This window comes from Thrips palmi, unplaced genomic scaffold (genome assembly GCF_012932325.1).
Source record: "Thrips palmi isolate BJ-2018 unplaced genomic scaffold, TpBJ-2018v1 HiC_scaffold_17, whole genome shotgun sequence".
In the NCBI taxonomy this organism is placed as follows: Eukaryota; Metazoa; Arthropoda; class Insecta; order Thysanoptera; family Thripidae; genus Thrips; species Thrips palmi.
Window position 1 is genome coordinate 10,319,971 of NW_023144626.1, and position 13,617 is coordinate 10,333,587.

Sequence of the window (13,617 nt, forward strand, 5' to 3'; positions counted from 1 at the left end):
TGAGCTCCAGAGTCGCTAAATGGGCCTCGAACCGAACGTGTGACCCCACCAATGGATCGCTCTCCGAACGATGAATCCATAGGTGGGGTCACACGTTCGGTTCGAGGCCCATTTAGCGACTCTGGAGCTCAAACCGCGTCTGGAGTTTTGGCCGCCTCCACCGGTCTGCTGGCCCACTGTGCGGCAGTGCCGGCTCGGCCCGTGGCGCCTCCTGGCGGCGTGGGCCGGCAGCGCGGCGTGTTGCGCGGGGCGGCTGGGGCTGCCCGCTGCGCCGCGCGCCCCCACTCCACCCTCAGTAGACCGTGTCCCTCCGCCGGCGCCGCACCCCAGCGCGTCCTCGCCGCGTTTCCGCGTCCTGTGCGTCCGCGCCGCGTGTCCCACATCGCGGCGGTCCGGTCCGCGAGTGTGTGCGTGTGTCCGTCGTCGTCCGCGTGTCTGTGTGTGTGTGCGTCAACCGCCGGACGCGGTGGATGGTTCAGTGCAGTGCAGTGATGCCCAGTGGCGGCAGTGGTGGTTGGCAGTGGAGCGGTTGAGTGTCTCAGTGCTACAGTGCGTCGCCATGGGTGTTCCGGGCGCGCCGGGGGCCCCGAGGACAGCGGGCTCCCGGTCCTCGTCCTGGACAAGGTCCTGGACACTGTCCTGGACTCTGTTCGCCACCAGCGTGGCCTTGTTGGTGTCCAGCGCGGCGGCGGCCAGCAGGGGCGTCGTGCCCCCGAAGTCGACAGGTACTAAGTCCGGCTGGGCCCCGCACAGTGGGCCTGACGACCGGTGGAGGCGGCCAAAACTCTATACGCGTTCTGAGCTCCAGAGTCGCGAAACAGGACTCGAACCGAACGTGTGACCCCACTAATGGATTCCTCGCTCGGAGTGCAGTCCATTGGTGGGGTCACACGTTCGGTTTGAGTCCCATTTAGCGACTCTGGAGCCCAAAACGTGTCTAGAGTTTTGGCCGCCTCCATCGGTCTTCTGGCCCACTGTGCCCCGGAACCCCGGAACGAGCGGAGGGCTCCACCGAGAAACGCAAGCTTCGTGGATACCCGTACCCACAGCCCGGCCGCTAGACCGGGGCGGTGTTAGTCGGTAACTCGAGCCAAACTTGCCTCGGGCCGCGGAGGGCCCCGGGCAGGTAGGCTGTGCCGTCGGTCACGCCTGTGTAACGGGACGGCCCACCCGGCCTTCGTCAGGCGCTAGCCGAGCGCTGTGTGGTCCCTGATGTCAGCCTTTCCACGCATTTTCCGGCTCGAAAGAGACATTTTTGCGATCATCGCCACTTGAAACTTGTGCCAAAAACAATAGTCAGCTTTGATTAACACAAAAAAAACTAACTAAAATAACATTTTTTGCAAAAAAAAATGAAAAAAAAGTTATTCAATGTAAATACCAAAGTTGTTTTTTTTAAACGGAGAGTAATAATTCGTTATGGTGGTACAAGAAAGTGGCGGTGTGATAGCAAAAAAGTCATTAAGAGGCTGGAAGTGCGCGGAATGCCTGGCGGCCTGGCGGCCCGGCGGTCTGTGGCGCGTTGCTGCAGGTGGCCTCCGAGGGACAGTGGACCGATTCCGAGAGTCGTTTCCGTCGCTCTGTCTCTCTCGCACTCACAGGGCGTCCCGCATGGGCGCGAGAGAGACAGAGCGACGAGAACGACTCTCGGAATCAGGAAAGAAAGGCCCTTCGCGCGCTTTAATTCCGCGCCGCGTCCTGGGGCGCGGTAAATCCAGCCTTACCGAATAAAAACCCGGCCAGCCATGTTTTCGCCTCCACGCCCCGGCCCGGCCGCCCGGCCGCACAGATGCGCTGCCGGCGCGCCCCGCGGCCCAAATCCGAACAGCGTTTCCGTCGCTCTGTCTCTCTCGCGCTCCTCGGGCGTCCCCGTGGGAGTGCGAGGGAGACGGCGCGACGAAGCACGGCCGCGCCATTGCCGGGGTCATAGTCCGGAAATAAGATGCCGTCGCGTGGTCGACTTTATGGCCGGCTTCGGAATATAGGTCCTTGCCGTGCGCTTTGCCGCTTTGTAGCCAATAATATTCCCCTCTGCCACGCTAGCCTCGCTGGCCGTGCCCCGGCCCGGCTGCAGCGCAGCGGACAGCTGCTGCAGACTGATTCCGAGAGTCGTTTTCGTCGCTCGGTCGCTCTCGCACCCAGACGGGACGCCCCACGAGTGCGGCAGAGACAGAGCGACGAAAACGACTCTCGGAATCAGTCTGCTGGCATCCACCCGGCCGTTTCGCACCCGGCGAGCGGGTCTCGAACGGAACGCCGAGTTCCGTGGAAACATGTAACGCGAGTATCGAGAGTATCGAGAGTGGATTATGACAGCGCCCGGCTTGGCCCGCGATAGATTTGGTTTCGCTCTTCGGCCACGCGTTCCCGAATTCATTCCGCGTATGCCGACGTTTTCTTTTCTTCTCTGTCGGACGGAGTGGAAATTCCAGTCATCTTTGTTTGATTCCCACGGTCTGCAGCAAAATGTTGTAGCAAGGGAGTTTTATCGTTTACAAATATGTCTAACCAACAACTGCTTGTGCGTTCAGTTATGAATTCTTGGGCACTCAGCTAGGTGTACGCTAGTGCGCCCAACTAAGCATTTTAGTGCAAGTATACTTCACTTGTAAACAAGGACGGACTTCTTCCGCTCGTCCTACGCAACCAACGTTGTCACGGTCCTTCTCAATACAAAAATAAATGATGGAAACGACACGATTTTGTGCAGCCTATAGGACGCGTGACCTATAAAAACGCGACGAGGACCAAAAGCGTGTCAATCCACGGCCTCCAAATTGGCCCCACGCTTCACTGTGCGCTCGCGGCGCCGTGCCGGCGTGGCGGTTCGATGGCGAATTGGGAATTAGGAGCGCAGCGCACAGTGGGCCAGAAGACCGGTGGAGGCGGCCGAAACTCTACACACGTTTTGAGCTCCAGAGTCGCTGAACAGGACTCGAACCGAACGTGTGGCCCCACCGATCGATTCCTCGTTCGGAGAGCAATCCATTGGTGGGGCCACACGTTCGGTTCGAGTCCTGTTTAGCGACGCTGGGGCTCAAAACGCGTCTAGAGTTTCGGTCGCCTCCACCTGTCTTCTGGCCCACTGTGCATCGCCTTGTAGCGTGGATCGCGGGGATCTCGATAATCCGTCGGGGTTAATCCTCTCGATCGGTTTATTCCGCGACGGGGACGCGGCGTCGCGCTCCCGGCCGGCTGACTCCGTTGTTGCCGTCTCTCTCGCACTCACGGGGCGCGCCAGGTGCGTGCGAGAGAGACGGCGTGGCGTGACGTATGGATACGCGCAGGACGATGCGCCGGCACGGGAGCCGAGCGCCGACCCGAAGTGCCGGTTCGGCGCTCAGCGCTCGGCACTTCGGTTCGGAGGCCCTCCGTGGCGCCCCTGGCGGGGAAGGCGAGAAGCCTGCCGAGACACGAAACCAGCGCGCGTCCTAAATGCTGTGTTGATTATTCATTTTATAATTTTGATTGGAGCAATTGTTGTACTTGTTGTACTATGACTTGAGTTTAGAAACTCCAATAATGATCTTGGCCTCCTTGAGAGATATACTTGTTACATTTTAAATGTTTGAATGTTTTATTCGATATTTTTTAACGAATACTTTTGATATGATTTGAAGTAAGTGACGGTGGTGAACAGCATTTATCAAGTCACTTAACCAAGGACGGATCATTCCGACCGTCCTACGTACAGTTTACTCACTCTCACAACAAAAAGTCATAATTTACCAAAGCAGTACCTCAAAACGCCGAACAGAAAGGTGTAATCATGAGGTAAATTGGCCACATTTTCACTAGTTCCAGCACTTGTCGACATGGGAAAGACAACATGTGGGGCAAAAGTGGGCGCGAGAGACTCTTCCGTTTGATGGCCGCAGGACTCGCCTGTATTGGCACCGATAATTATGGTTCGAAATTTCATTGTGGGCACTCTCCGGTCGATCCTAGTTTGGACCTGGTCGAAGCAGATTTCTTCGCCCGACTGCAATAATCAGGCCACTTCCGCCTCTCGAGCCGAGCGCCGAAACCGAAGTGCTGAGCGCCGACGCCGAACGGCACTTCGGGTCGGCGCTCGGCGCCCCGGTGCCGGCGCATCGTCCTGCGCGTATCCATACGTGTGGCGTGGCAATGCTGTTTGGAACCGGTCGGCTGGAGGCACGTCGACGGTGAATCGTACTACTACACTGCGAGCCGCTGCAGTGATGGATCCAGGGCCGGCCCCAGGGAGGGACAACGTAGCACGTTTTGCTTACTTGCAGGGGCAAAATGTGCCTTTTTTTACCTGCATTTTAGGAGGCTACCGGGGGTCCGCAGAGTTGTCCTTTCGCTCCCCACTGGATCTACGCCCAGTGCCGCTAGCGGCCGCTTTACTCTAAATGTTCTACAGTGAACACTGTGGCAAAAAGGTACGGAAAATCCTGTTAATTTTTTTGCCAGGATTCTCCGTAGCCCTCTTATCAATATTCTCCGTAGGCTCTTACAGTATTCTCCGTAGGGCCGCACAGTATTCTCTGTAAATCCGCACAGTCTTCTCCGTAGGACCTCGAAGACTGTATAGTCCTACGGAGATCACTGTGCGGTCCTACGGAGAATACTGTGCGGTCCTACAGAAAATACTGTAAGAGCCTACGGAGAATATTGATAAGGGGCCTACGGAGAATTACCACAAGCTGTTTACAGGATTTTCCGTAGCTTTTTGCCACAGTGAAGATTCTCCATATTATGGTGAAAATGTTCCATATTATGGTGGTGCAGCTGACCTCGTAACATACCATTGAGAATTCACTGTACCTTATTGATATTCTGAGGAATTTTGTTGGTATTGTGGAGAAAATCACCACCATAGAATATGTTGGTGCAGCCTTCCACCGTAAGACATTTACAGTGTAGCCTGGCCGTACTACTGTGTGCGGACAGGGCTAATTCCTTCAAGCGAACGGGATGACGGCGGCTGGCTGCTTCCGAACTGTGCCTCGTCGCTCTGTCGCTCTCGCACCATCCGGGACGACCCACGAGTGCGAGAGAGACAGAGCGACGCTGCGAAGCGCGAATGGCGCGGCCGTTTCGGGCTGATGAGTGCCGCGAGAGATCCGCCCGGGCGAGACTAGGAACCATTTGTCGATTCTGAAAGGGCCATCTGTAGCGGGGCGCGCGCCCGGGCCCACCTGGGGCCACCTGGGGCCGGGCCGCCGGGGCCCCACCTGCCAGATGGACACATCGACCACGCCGCGCTGTCCTTTCCGTCGCTCTGTCTCTCTCGCACCCACACGGGAACGCTCCGTGAGTGCGAGAGAGACAGAGCGACGAAAACGGCTCTCGGAATCAGTCTATGCCGGCTGTGTCGTCGCGTCCCAGTCGGTTAGCGCGGCAGGTTCATTCGTAACCTCGTCCGAAACGACTTCTGTCGAACACGCGCTGGCCGGGGGGACACACACACACACACACACACACACACCACACACACACACAAATGTATATACACTCACACACACTGGAAGAGAAATTCCGAGAAAGATGGCGGGGCGGCGGTGAGCGGGCCAAAGTGATTCTCTTATCAGGAAGGGCCAGGGCGAGGAAAGAAAATAGGAGAAGGGTTCACCGTGGCTGGTGGGGACACACACACACACACACACACCCCTCTATACACACACACGCACTACTCACACACACGCACTACTCACACACACACACACGCGCGCGCAGTGCCCAGTCCGAGCAGACCGAGCGGTAAGCGCATCAAATCCCGCCTCTTGCCCGCCAATTTGTCTCCCCTGCGTGGCCTGGCGTGGCCCACGGGGCTGATTCCGAGCTGCGCTCCCTTCTTCTTTCTCTCTCTCTCTCACACCGCTTCGCGACGCCCCGTGAGTGCGAGAGAGACGGAGCGGCCGAGTGGCTCGCTGCCCACGCGGGGCACCCGCCGACGCCATCTCCGCGCCCCTCCGCGACGGACAAGGCCGGCAGATTGAGAGTCGTTTTCGTCGCTCTGTCTCTCTCGCACTCATGGGGCGTGCCGTACAGGTGCGAGAGTGACAGAGCGACGAAAGCGACTCTCGGAATCAGTTCGCAGGCCGGGTTGGCCGGCCGGCCCCCGCAGAGTGGACCACAAGACCGGTGGAGGCGGCCAAAACTCTAGACGCGTTTTGAGCTCCAGAGTCGCTAAATGGGACTCGAACCGAGCGTGTGACCCCACCAATGGATTGCTCTCCGAACGAGGAATCCATTGGTGGGGTCACACGTTCGGTTTGAGGCCTGTTTAGCGACTCTGGAGCTCAAAACGCGTCTAGAGTTTTGGCCGCCTCCACCGGTCGTCTGGCCCACTGTGCGGCCCCCCGCCGAGCTCCGCAGAGCGATTTCGCGCGGCCGTCACTTTGTCTCTCTCGCACTCACGGCCGTGCACGGGGCGCCCCGTGGGGGTGCGAGAGAGACAGAGGCCGCCCCACCGGGGGTCCGTGGCCCAGACGTGCAGCCCCGCAGTCCCGCATAGACTTGCGGGGCGCTTTGAAGAAAAATCAAAGGAAAACGGCGCTACGTGACGTGGGACGCGGATTCGGCCATTCGGCCGCCGAGCCGTCGGGCCAGGAGGCCTGGAGGCCTGGATCGCCGCACGGCCACGTTAGTGCTGCCGACGACCGGCCTCCCGAGCGTGGCGGTGACAGCCTGTGATTTCGGCCGAGGGCTGCCGAAGGCCAGCAAAGACGGCGTAGTGCTGTCGACGGGCGGCACCAGTCACAGGGCCACCTAAAAGACCGAGTGTCGCCGAATAGACCACTCAGTGCTGTCAAAGACCACGTTCGTGCTGTCAACGACCACGTTTGTGCTGTCAAAGACCACGTTAATGCTGTCAACGACCACGTTTGTGCTGTCAAAGACCACTGAGTGCTGTCAACGGCCACAGTTTGTGCTGTCACAGGCCACGTTAAAGCTGTCCAAGACCACGTTTGTGCTGTCAAAAACCAGCCCTACCCTGTCGGACTTCGGAGAGTCTGCGTTAGCAGCGCTGTCAGCGGTCAGACGCTTTGCCAAAATGTCAACCCGAATTTCCTCTTCGACTCGGCCAGACGGCCAGCCCCGCTCGGTCCAGGTGCCGGATTTCGCCTCCCGAAGTGAAAATGTGACCCGAGTAATCCCTCCCCAAGCCGCCCCGACAGGTAGCCGTTGAACTCCCTGAAATCCCTGGCAAAGGGTGTGCCATAGAAAGCAGTGCTGGCGGAGACGATCTCTCTCTTTCTCTCTCTCTCTCTCTCTCTCTCTCTCTCTCTCTCTCTCTCTCTCTCTCTCTCTCTCTCTCTCTCTCATTCTCTATCTCTCGCAAGACAATGGTACCCAGAAGAGAACAATTTTCATTTGTTTTGGGGTCAATGGCTTTGTCAATGATTTTGTTTCCACAATGTGCTTTCATTGAAAAAAATTCCAATGCTAACGCATTGCAGGGTGTTCCGGTTGTGGAAATAAATTTGAAGTCTGTCGTCTAAACGTTAATTACGTTAATTTTACCGTTATTTACGTAACTTTGAATCCTACCGGCATTTTTACATCCCCAAACCTGATTCAGTTAACACAATGACCATCTCAGTCCATCTCGCGATCTCGCGATTTACAGGGCTCATGTTCGTCAAACTAAAGTCATCCGCGTTTCGAAACCACCTCTCCCGAGTATATAAAGTTCGTCAAACCAACGTCGTGCTGGTTACAGAATTGAGGAAAACATCGCAAGAGAACCGCAACCTTTAAAAGCAAGCCAAACAATTCAACCTCAGCAACAATGGAGGGGCAGTTTCAATGCGCGACTACTCGTTTTTTCAGCCTCGCGATTTTCGAAAGGGCGCAGACGCCGAGAAAATTGTTGCCAACCCCCGACAATTAATTTATTGCGTCTTTTTTGCTACGAACTTTTTACTGACAGACTTCAAAGATGTTCCAATGTCGGGACACCGTGCAATGCGTTAGCATTGGCATTTTCGAATTTCACGGCGTTTTGATTTCTTTTTATCGGCGACTTTAAATTTTGACAGTTGGTACGATGACATCGTGTCGTTGCCATGGTGACTTTTTTTTCATGTTTTAACTATTTTGTCAGAACAGACATGATTTTTTGTCACTTTGATGAGGCAGGATGCTTAGTTTTGGGGAGTAGCACATTTTGTCTTTGAAACGTTTCTGGAAAATGTGAAGGGATAAGGGTGCTTCATTGTTGCACATTTATGTTTTTGTCGTTTACGTTAAATTCTTACGATAAATTTTCGAAATTTTCAGCAATTTTCATTTTTTTATGATAAGGAGTAATTTGGCGGGAACCATTTTTAGATTTGCGTCGGCGGAAGAAAGAATCTGAGCCGTCCCGGGCAATAGGGGTCCTCCTTCGTTGGAACCCCTAAAAAAATCGCTCGAATCAATGTCGAAAATCGAAAGCCAAGCACCGTCATAAGTCCATAATAATAACGAAGTAATGAATCTGATTTCTGCTGAGTCCTAGCGAAGCTTCTCGCAGTGTTCATCCCCGAATTCCACAAAGTTTAGAGTCGATATGCCAGAACCACGGGCAGAGTTGGCCCTTCATCCAGGTGCGGTGGGCCCTGCGTTACTCCACAGGCTGCCCCCCGCCCCCCTTTTCCCCCCTTCCCTCCTTCCCACACTACCAACCCAACCCCTACAGCGGCTTGCGCTGCAGACTGATTCCAAGAGTATGGCTTTTCGTCGCTCTGTCTCTCTCGCACCCACACGGGACGCCCCATGAGTGTGAGAGAGACGGAGCGACAAAAACGACTCTCGGCATATCAGCCTGCTGGCCCAATCAGCGGCCATCATTCGTGGACGCGTCGTAAAGCGGCCCGCGGCGCGTCACACGTCATCGTGTCACGGTGGGCCAGAAGACCGGTGGAGGCGGTCAAAATCCCGAACGCGTTTTGAGCTCCAGAGTCACCAAATGGGACTCGAACCGAAAGTGTGACCCCACCGATGGATTGCTCTCTGAACGAGGAATCCATTGGTGGGGTCACTCGCTCGGTTCGAGTTCTGTTTAGTAGCGGACTCTGGAGCTCAAAACGTGTCAAGGGTCGTGACCGCGTCCCCCGATCTTCTGACCCACTGTACGATGTGGCGGACGGAACGGAAAACGGGCAAAACCAAGTATTCGGCGCGCCGGGAATTTTCGTGCCGTTGCACAGAAAAATTGGAGCGTGATAGTGTGCTAGGCTGGCCGCGAAAGCGCGGAGCTAAGCGCCCTCCCTCCCCCGGGCAGGAGAGAGAGAGAGAGAGAGAGAGAGAGAGAGAGAGAGAGAGAGAGAAAGAGAGAGAGAGAGAGAGAGAGAGAGAGGGAGGGAGAGAGAGAGAGAGAGAGAGAGAGAGAGAGAGAGAGAGAGAGAGAGAGAGAACGGTCACGTGATATGCCCCCAGCATCCCCGCGCGCGAACACCGCGGTCTCCTCGCGGTGAAATGGCCCGTGCCACGCCACGATCCATAAGCCCCAATGAAACGCTGCACACACACACACACACACACACACAAACACACGCACACACACAGAGCACTTTCCCTTTTTGGCGCGCGACCGAATTGTGGCGCTCGGACGGCCAGGGGGCGGGAGGGGGAAGTATGTGTGTGTGTATGTGTGTGTATGTGTGTGTGTGTGTGTGTGTGTGTGTGCGTGTGTGATATTTCATATCAGTTCGTGCCGAATGCTTTCTCCTTTGACTGCTCCGCTGCCTTTGTTTTTCGCGCTTCTACGCGAATAGCTCCACACTGAAATTAAAAGCTAATTTTTGATGTAGTCGAAATCAGCCGATTTCAGCTATCTTAGTGACATTTGAGGCAATTTCAAAATCAATAGGTCAGAGGATAAAAAAAACTTTTTCTTAAGTTACGAGGCCTTACTCACACACGTAGCCAGCACAGAAATGATTTTTTTACTGTCTTGGTATTCAAAAGAGTTTTTAACCCTTGTGACCAATTTTCATCCATTACTCCTGTCGCAATAAACGTGTAACAGCCAAAAAGAAAAACAGAACGTCTAAAAATGTGGATGCTTGGACGGTTCATGAACTTCTAGGGGCACTGTGGGAAAAAATCACAGTAAATCCTGTAGTGATTAGTACAGCTGGCACTAGTTCAGAGTACAGAATTTCCTGTACTTTTTTACAGGATTTCCTGTACTTTTTACAGGATTTCCTGTACTTTTTTACAGGATTTCCTGTACTTTTTTACAGGATCTACTGTACCTTGTACGGGATTTACTGTACCACAGGAGTGGAGTACGGAATATCCTGTACCATGTACAGTAAATACTGGAGCCAGGCACAGTACATCCTGTGTTCTCAACTACAGTGAATCCCGGCAAAAAAAAATAACGGGATTCACTGTGTTTTTTTTTGCAGAGTGGGCACTCACCTGTGCTCCCGTACTCATGTGTACACCAGAACGCAGAGAGTGATTCACCCCACACCTTCCGTCCGTCGCTTCGCCGCCGGATCCGCCGGCAGACCGATTCCAAAGCAAACAGTGATTCGTCGCTCTGTCTCTCTCGCACCCGTTCGGAACGCCCGGCCCCTCGACCACGAGGAGCGCACTGCGGACGGAAGTGCGCAGTTCGGAGGCACCCTGCCGGGCTGCCGGGTTGCAGACTCATTCCGAAAGTCGTCGCTCTGTCTCTGTCGCGCCTCTACGCAACGCCCCGCGAGTGCGAGAGAGACAGAGCGATAGGGCACTCGGACGGTGCGTCCGTCCCGGTCCGTCCGTCACCGACCGTCCCTCCGGCCTGGGACCGCGGAATGCAACAAGCATATCGGGTAGCGGCCATACGGGCCATACGCTGTCAGATGCGGTCAGATATCGGAAAGCCATAACACGCTGCAATATTCGGATGGCGCACAATAGGCTGCGAGAGGCTGCGGGGCGCCGCGACACTCTTTGTCCAGGTTGGCACTGCGACATCGGTGCGTGTGTGTGTGTGTGTGTGCGCGTGTGTGTGTCACAGGTGGGGGTGTCAGTGTGTGTGTGTGTGTGTGTGAGAGAGAGAGAGAGAGAGAGAGAGAGAGAGAGAGAGAGAGAGAGAAAAGCGCAGGTGAAGGTGTCAGTGTGTGTTCAGTTGTGTGCCTTTCGACACAGCTCGACGGTAGTGGGACGTATATCTGCCTATTGGGGCCCCTCTCCCTCTCGATCATCCAACTGGAATTCGAGTTCAAGTTCTCGTTTGAGGGAAGGAGATGGTTCTGTGTGGACGAATCTGTGCGGATCTGAGTGAGGGATACGCCTGGAAACATATCGCCGAAAGACTGGACCAACTGTATTTCACTCTGGGAACTTTACAGACTATGACTTTAAAAAGACTTTATAAAATTAATTAACTTATTTTTGTCTAAAAAAAAGATTTTGAGCAAAGAAAACAAAGATTTCACCTTCGTAATTTTCTAGTTTAACAATGCTCACCGTGATTAAAATCGTCCTTAATTTATTTTGAAATAAGTTCTCTTTGTGGATAAGCTGGCATAACATGCCCCTCCATACGTGTGGCTATGGTGCATGAGTCCAGGTGTTGATCATGGGAGGGTACAGTTCGGGCCTGCTCCGACTGGGCTGGCCCCTCGGCTGGCCCGGTCTGCCTGCTGGTGCGTTTGTAAGGTTGCCGACCGTCGACCAAGGCCAGGGCGCCAGCAACAGCTTGCCAGGCTGCTCGACGGCTTGGCCCGGGCGGCAACCTCAGCCTCGGCACCAGTGGGGCCTGGAGCTTTTTGGGGTGAGAGAGAGAGAGAGAGAGAGAGGAATGAGAGAGAGAGAGAGCGAGAGAGAGCGAGGGGAGAGAGAGAGAGGGAATGAGGGAGAGAGAGAGAGAAGAGAGAGAGAGAAAAAGAGAGAGAGAGAGAGGGGGAGAGGGGAAAAAATGAGAGAGAGAGAGAGAGAGAGAGAGAGGCCGCGGCGTCCATGCAGCCCTTGACCACAGGCCATATCCAGACGCGTCCCTGCCGATCCCCGGGGCAACCTAGACCCTAATCGAATTGTGCTGAGTGTTGCGCTGCGGGTTTTGGTGTGTAAGTTGGTGTAATTCGATTCCCATCCGACGGCCGGTCTGACCTCAGGCAACTTTTTGGCGCGCGCGCCTACCAGTGCGGTGACCGGTTAGCGGATTGACGCGGGGGCTATTTTATAGGCAAACTTCTCTAATTAATGAATACTAATATTTGAGCCGTGAAGTAATTTGAAACTCCATCCTCCGCCGAGTCGAGACAGATCTTCCAGACAGTCGGCCAGGCGGGCTGATGCAGTGCGCGGAGCCGTGTGCTGAGCGAGCCGAGGTTGGGCGGGGCGGGGTGGGGCGGGGCGGGGCGGGCGGGGCAGGGGGGGGCGGGGGGGGGGGGGGGGGGGGGCTGCTTCCTTCCCTCACGCTGCCGGTGGCAGATTACGGACAAACTTTATCTCCAACTGCTCCGCCACGCGGCAGAACGAATGCCTGCCTGGGGCGACTTGACTTGCCTTGCCTCGCGCGGTCCGTGGTGCCCGCTTTGCTGTGCCTACAGCTCATTATTGCTGTCGCAAGACCGTAGTTTGACCTTGCCTGTCCGCATAAGGGCAACACTAGAGGACAGCACTGCTCAGAGATTAAATAAAAAAGAAAGTTTGCAACAAAAAAAGAGTTATAAATGATTTTTGTTTTGTTATATGATTCTGGGTTACTTAAACAAAACACGATTCTTTTTAACTCGTTGCTTTAAACCCCATTTCCTTTTGTGGGCACTTTAGACTTTGGGCAGCAGCATAAAACACGTCCGTGGCCACTAAAAACGGCCGCGGCCGCGGTCAATTTTTTCCTCGGTGCACCCTTTATGTCATGTGGCGATGGACGACGCGCTCCTGTCCACAGGCCATCTCACCGCCCCATTTTTTTTCCTCCGGGGGATCATCACCCCCCCACCACCACCTCCTCCGTCTCCACCCCCTCCAACCCCCCCCCAAACCCCCCCCTATCCCTCCCCCCACCCCCCCCCCCTCCGTCCCCCCTCTCACCCCTTCCCCCCTTTTCCCCCGAATACCCCCATCCCTTGACCGCTTTCCCCCCTCACCGAGGGGGTATTCACTGCTGTAATAGTCTGTTCACCTTGGCCGTAATAATGCCTGTAATAATGGGTAAAAACGCGTAATAATGTGTAATAATGTAAAATAAAGTAGAAAAAAGTAAAAAAATGTGTAATAAAGTGTAATAAAAACTTAAAAATGGTAAAGTACGCATTTTTTTACTGAAATTTTGGCACATATTGGCTACAAAATGAAAGTGGTCTTAATTCGCTACTCTGTGCAGCAATATTTTTTACCCTTCCGGTGGTCCCGCCATCCTTTCTGTTTCCCCCGTCTTCCCTACCCTTCCCCACCCCTTCCCCCCCCTCCCCCATGTTCAAAGTTGGCGGGAAACGGCAGGTGGAGTGGCTGATTTCATGAGGCTGCGCACACTTGGGTCAGAGCAAGAAAGGGGTTTCCAAGAATATTTTCCGCTGCGGGGAAAACTCCGAAAAAAAAAAAAAAAAATTCCAAGGGGAAAAAAAGAGAAAGCTCATAGAAAAGCTGAGTGAGGGGTTTACTATCCGTACGCAGCTTTTTCATTGAAACTCACTGTTCTTGGTTTCACCCTTACAA

General features: G+C 54.7%; 1 protein-coding gene across 1 annotated transcript in view; it reads left to right on the top strand.

Moving 5' to 3' along the window:
- The first annotated feature begins 325 nt into the window (after positions 1-325).
- The window catches only part of LOC117644037 (neural cell adhesion molecule 2-like), a 290,539-nt gene continuing 277,247 nt past the window's right edge, over positions 326-13,617 (top strand). The window contains exon 1 of the mRNA XM_034383224.1: positions 326-725. Coding sequence (XP_034239115.1) covers positions 560-725 — 166 coding nt within the window. The 5' untranslated portion in view covers positions 326-559. The remainder of the gene's footprint in view (positions 726-13,617) is intronic.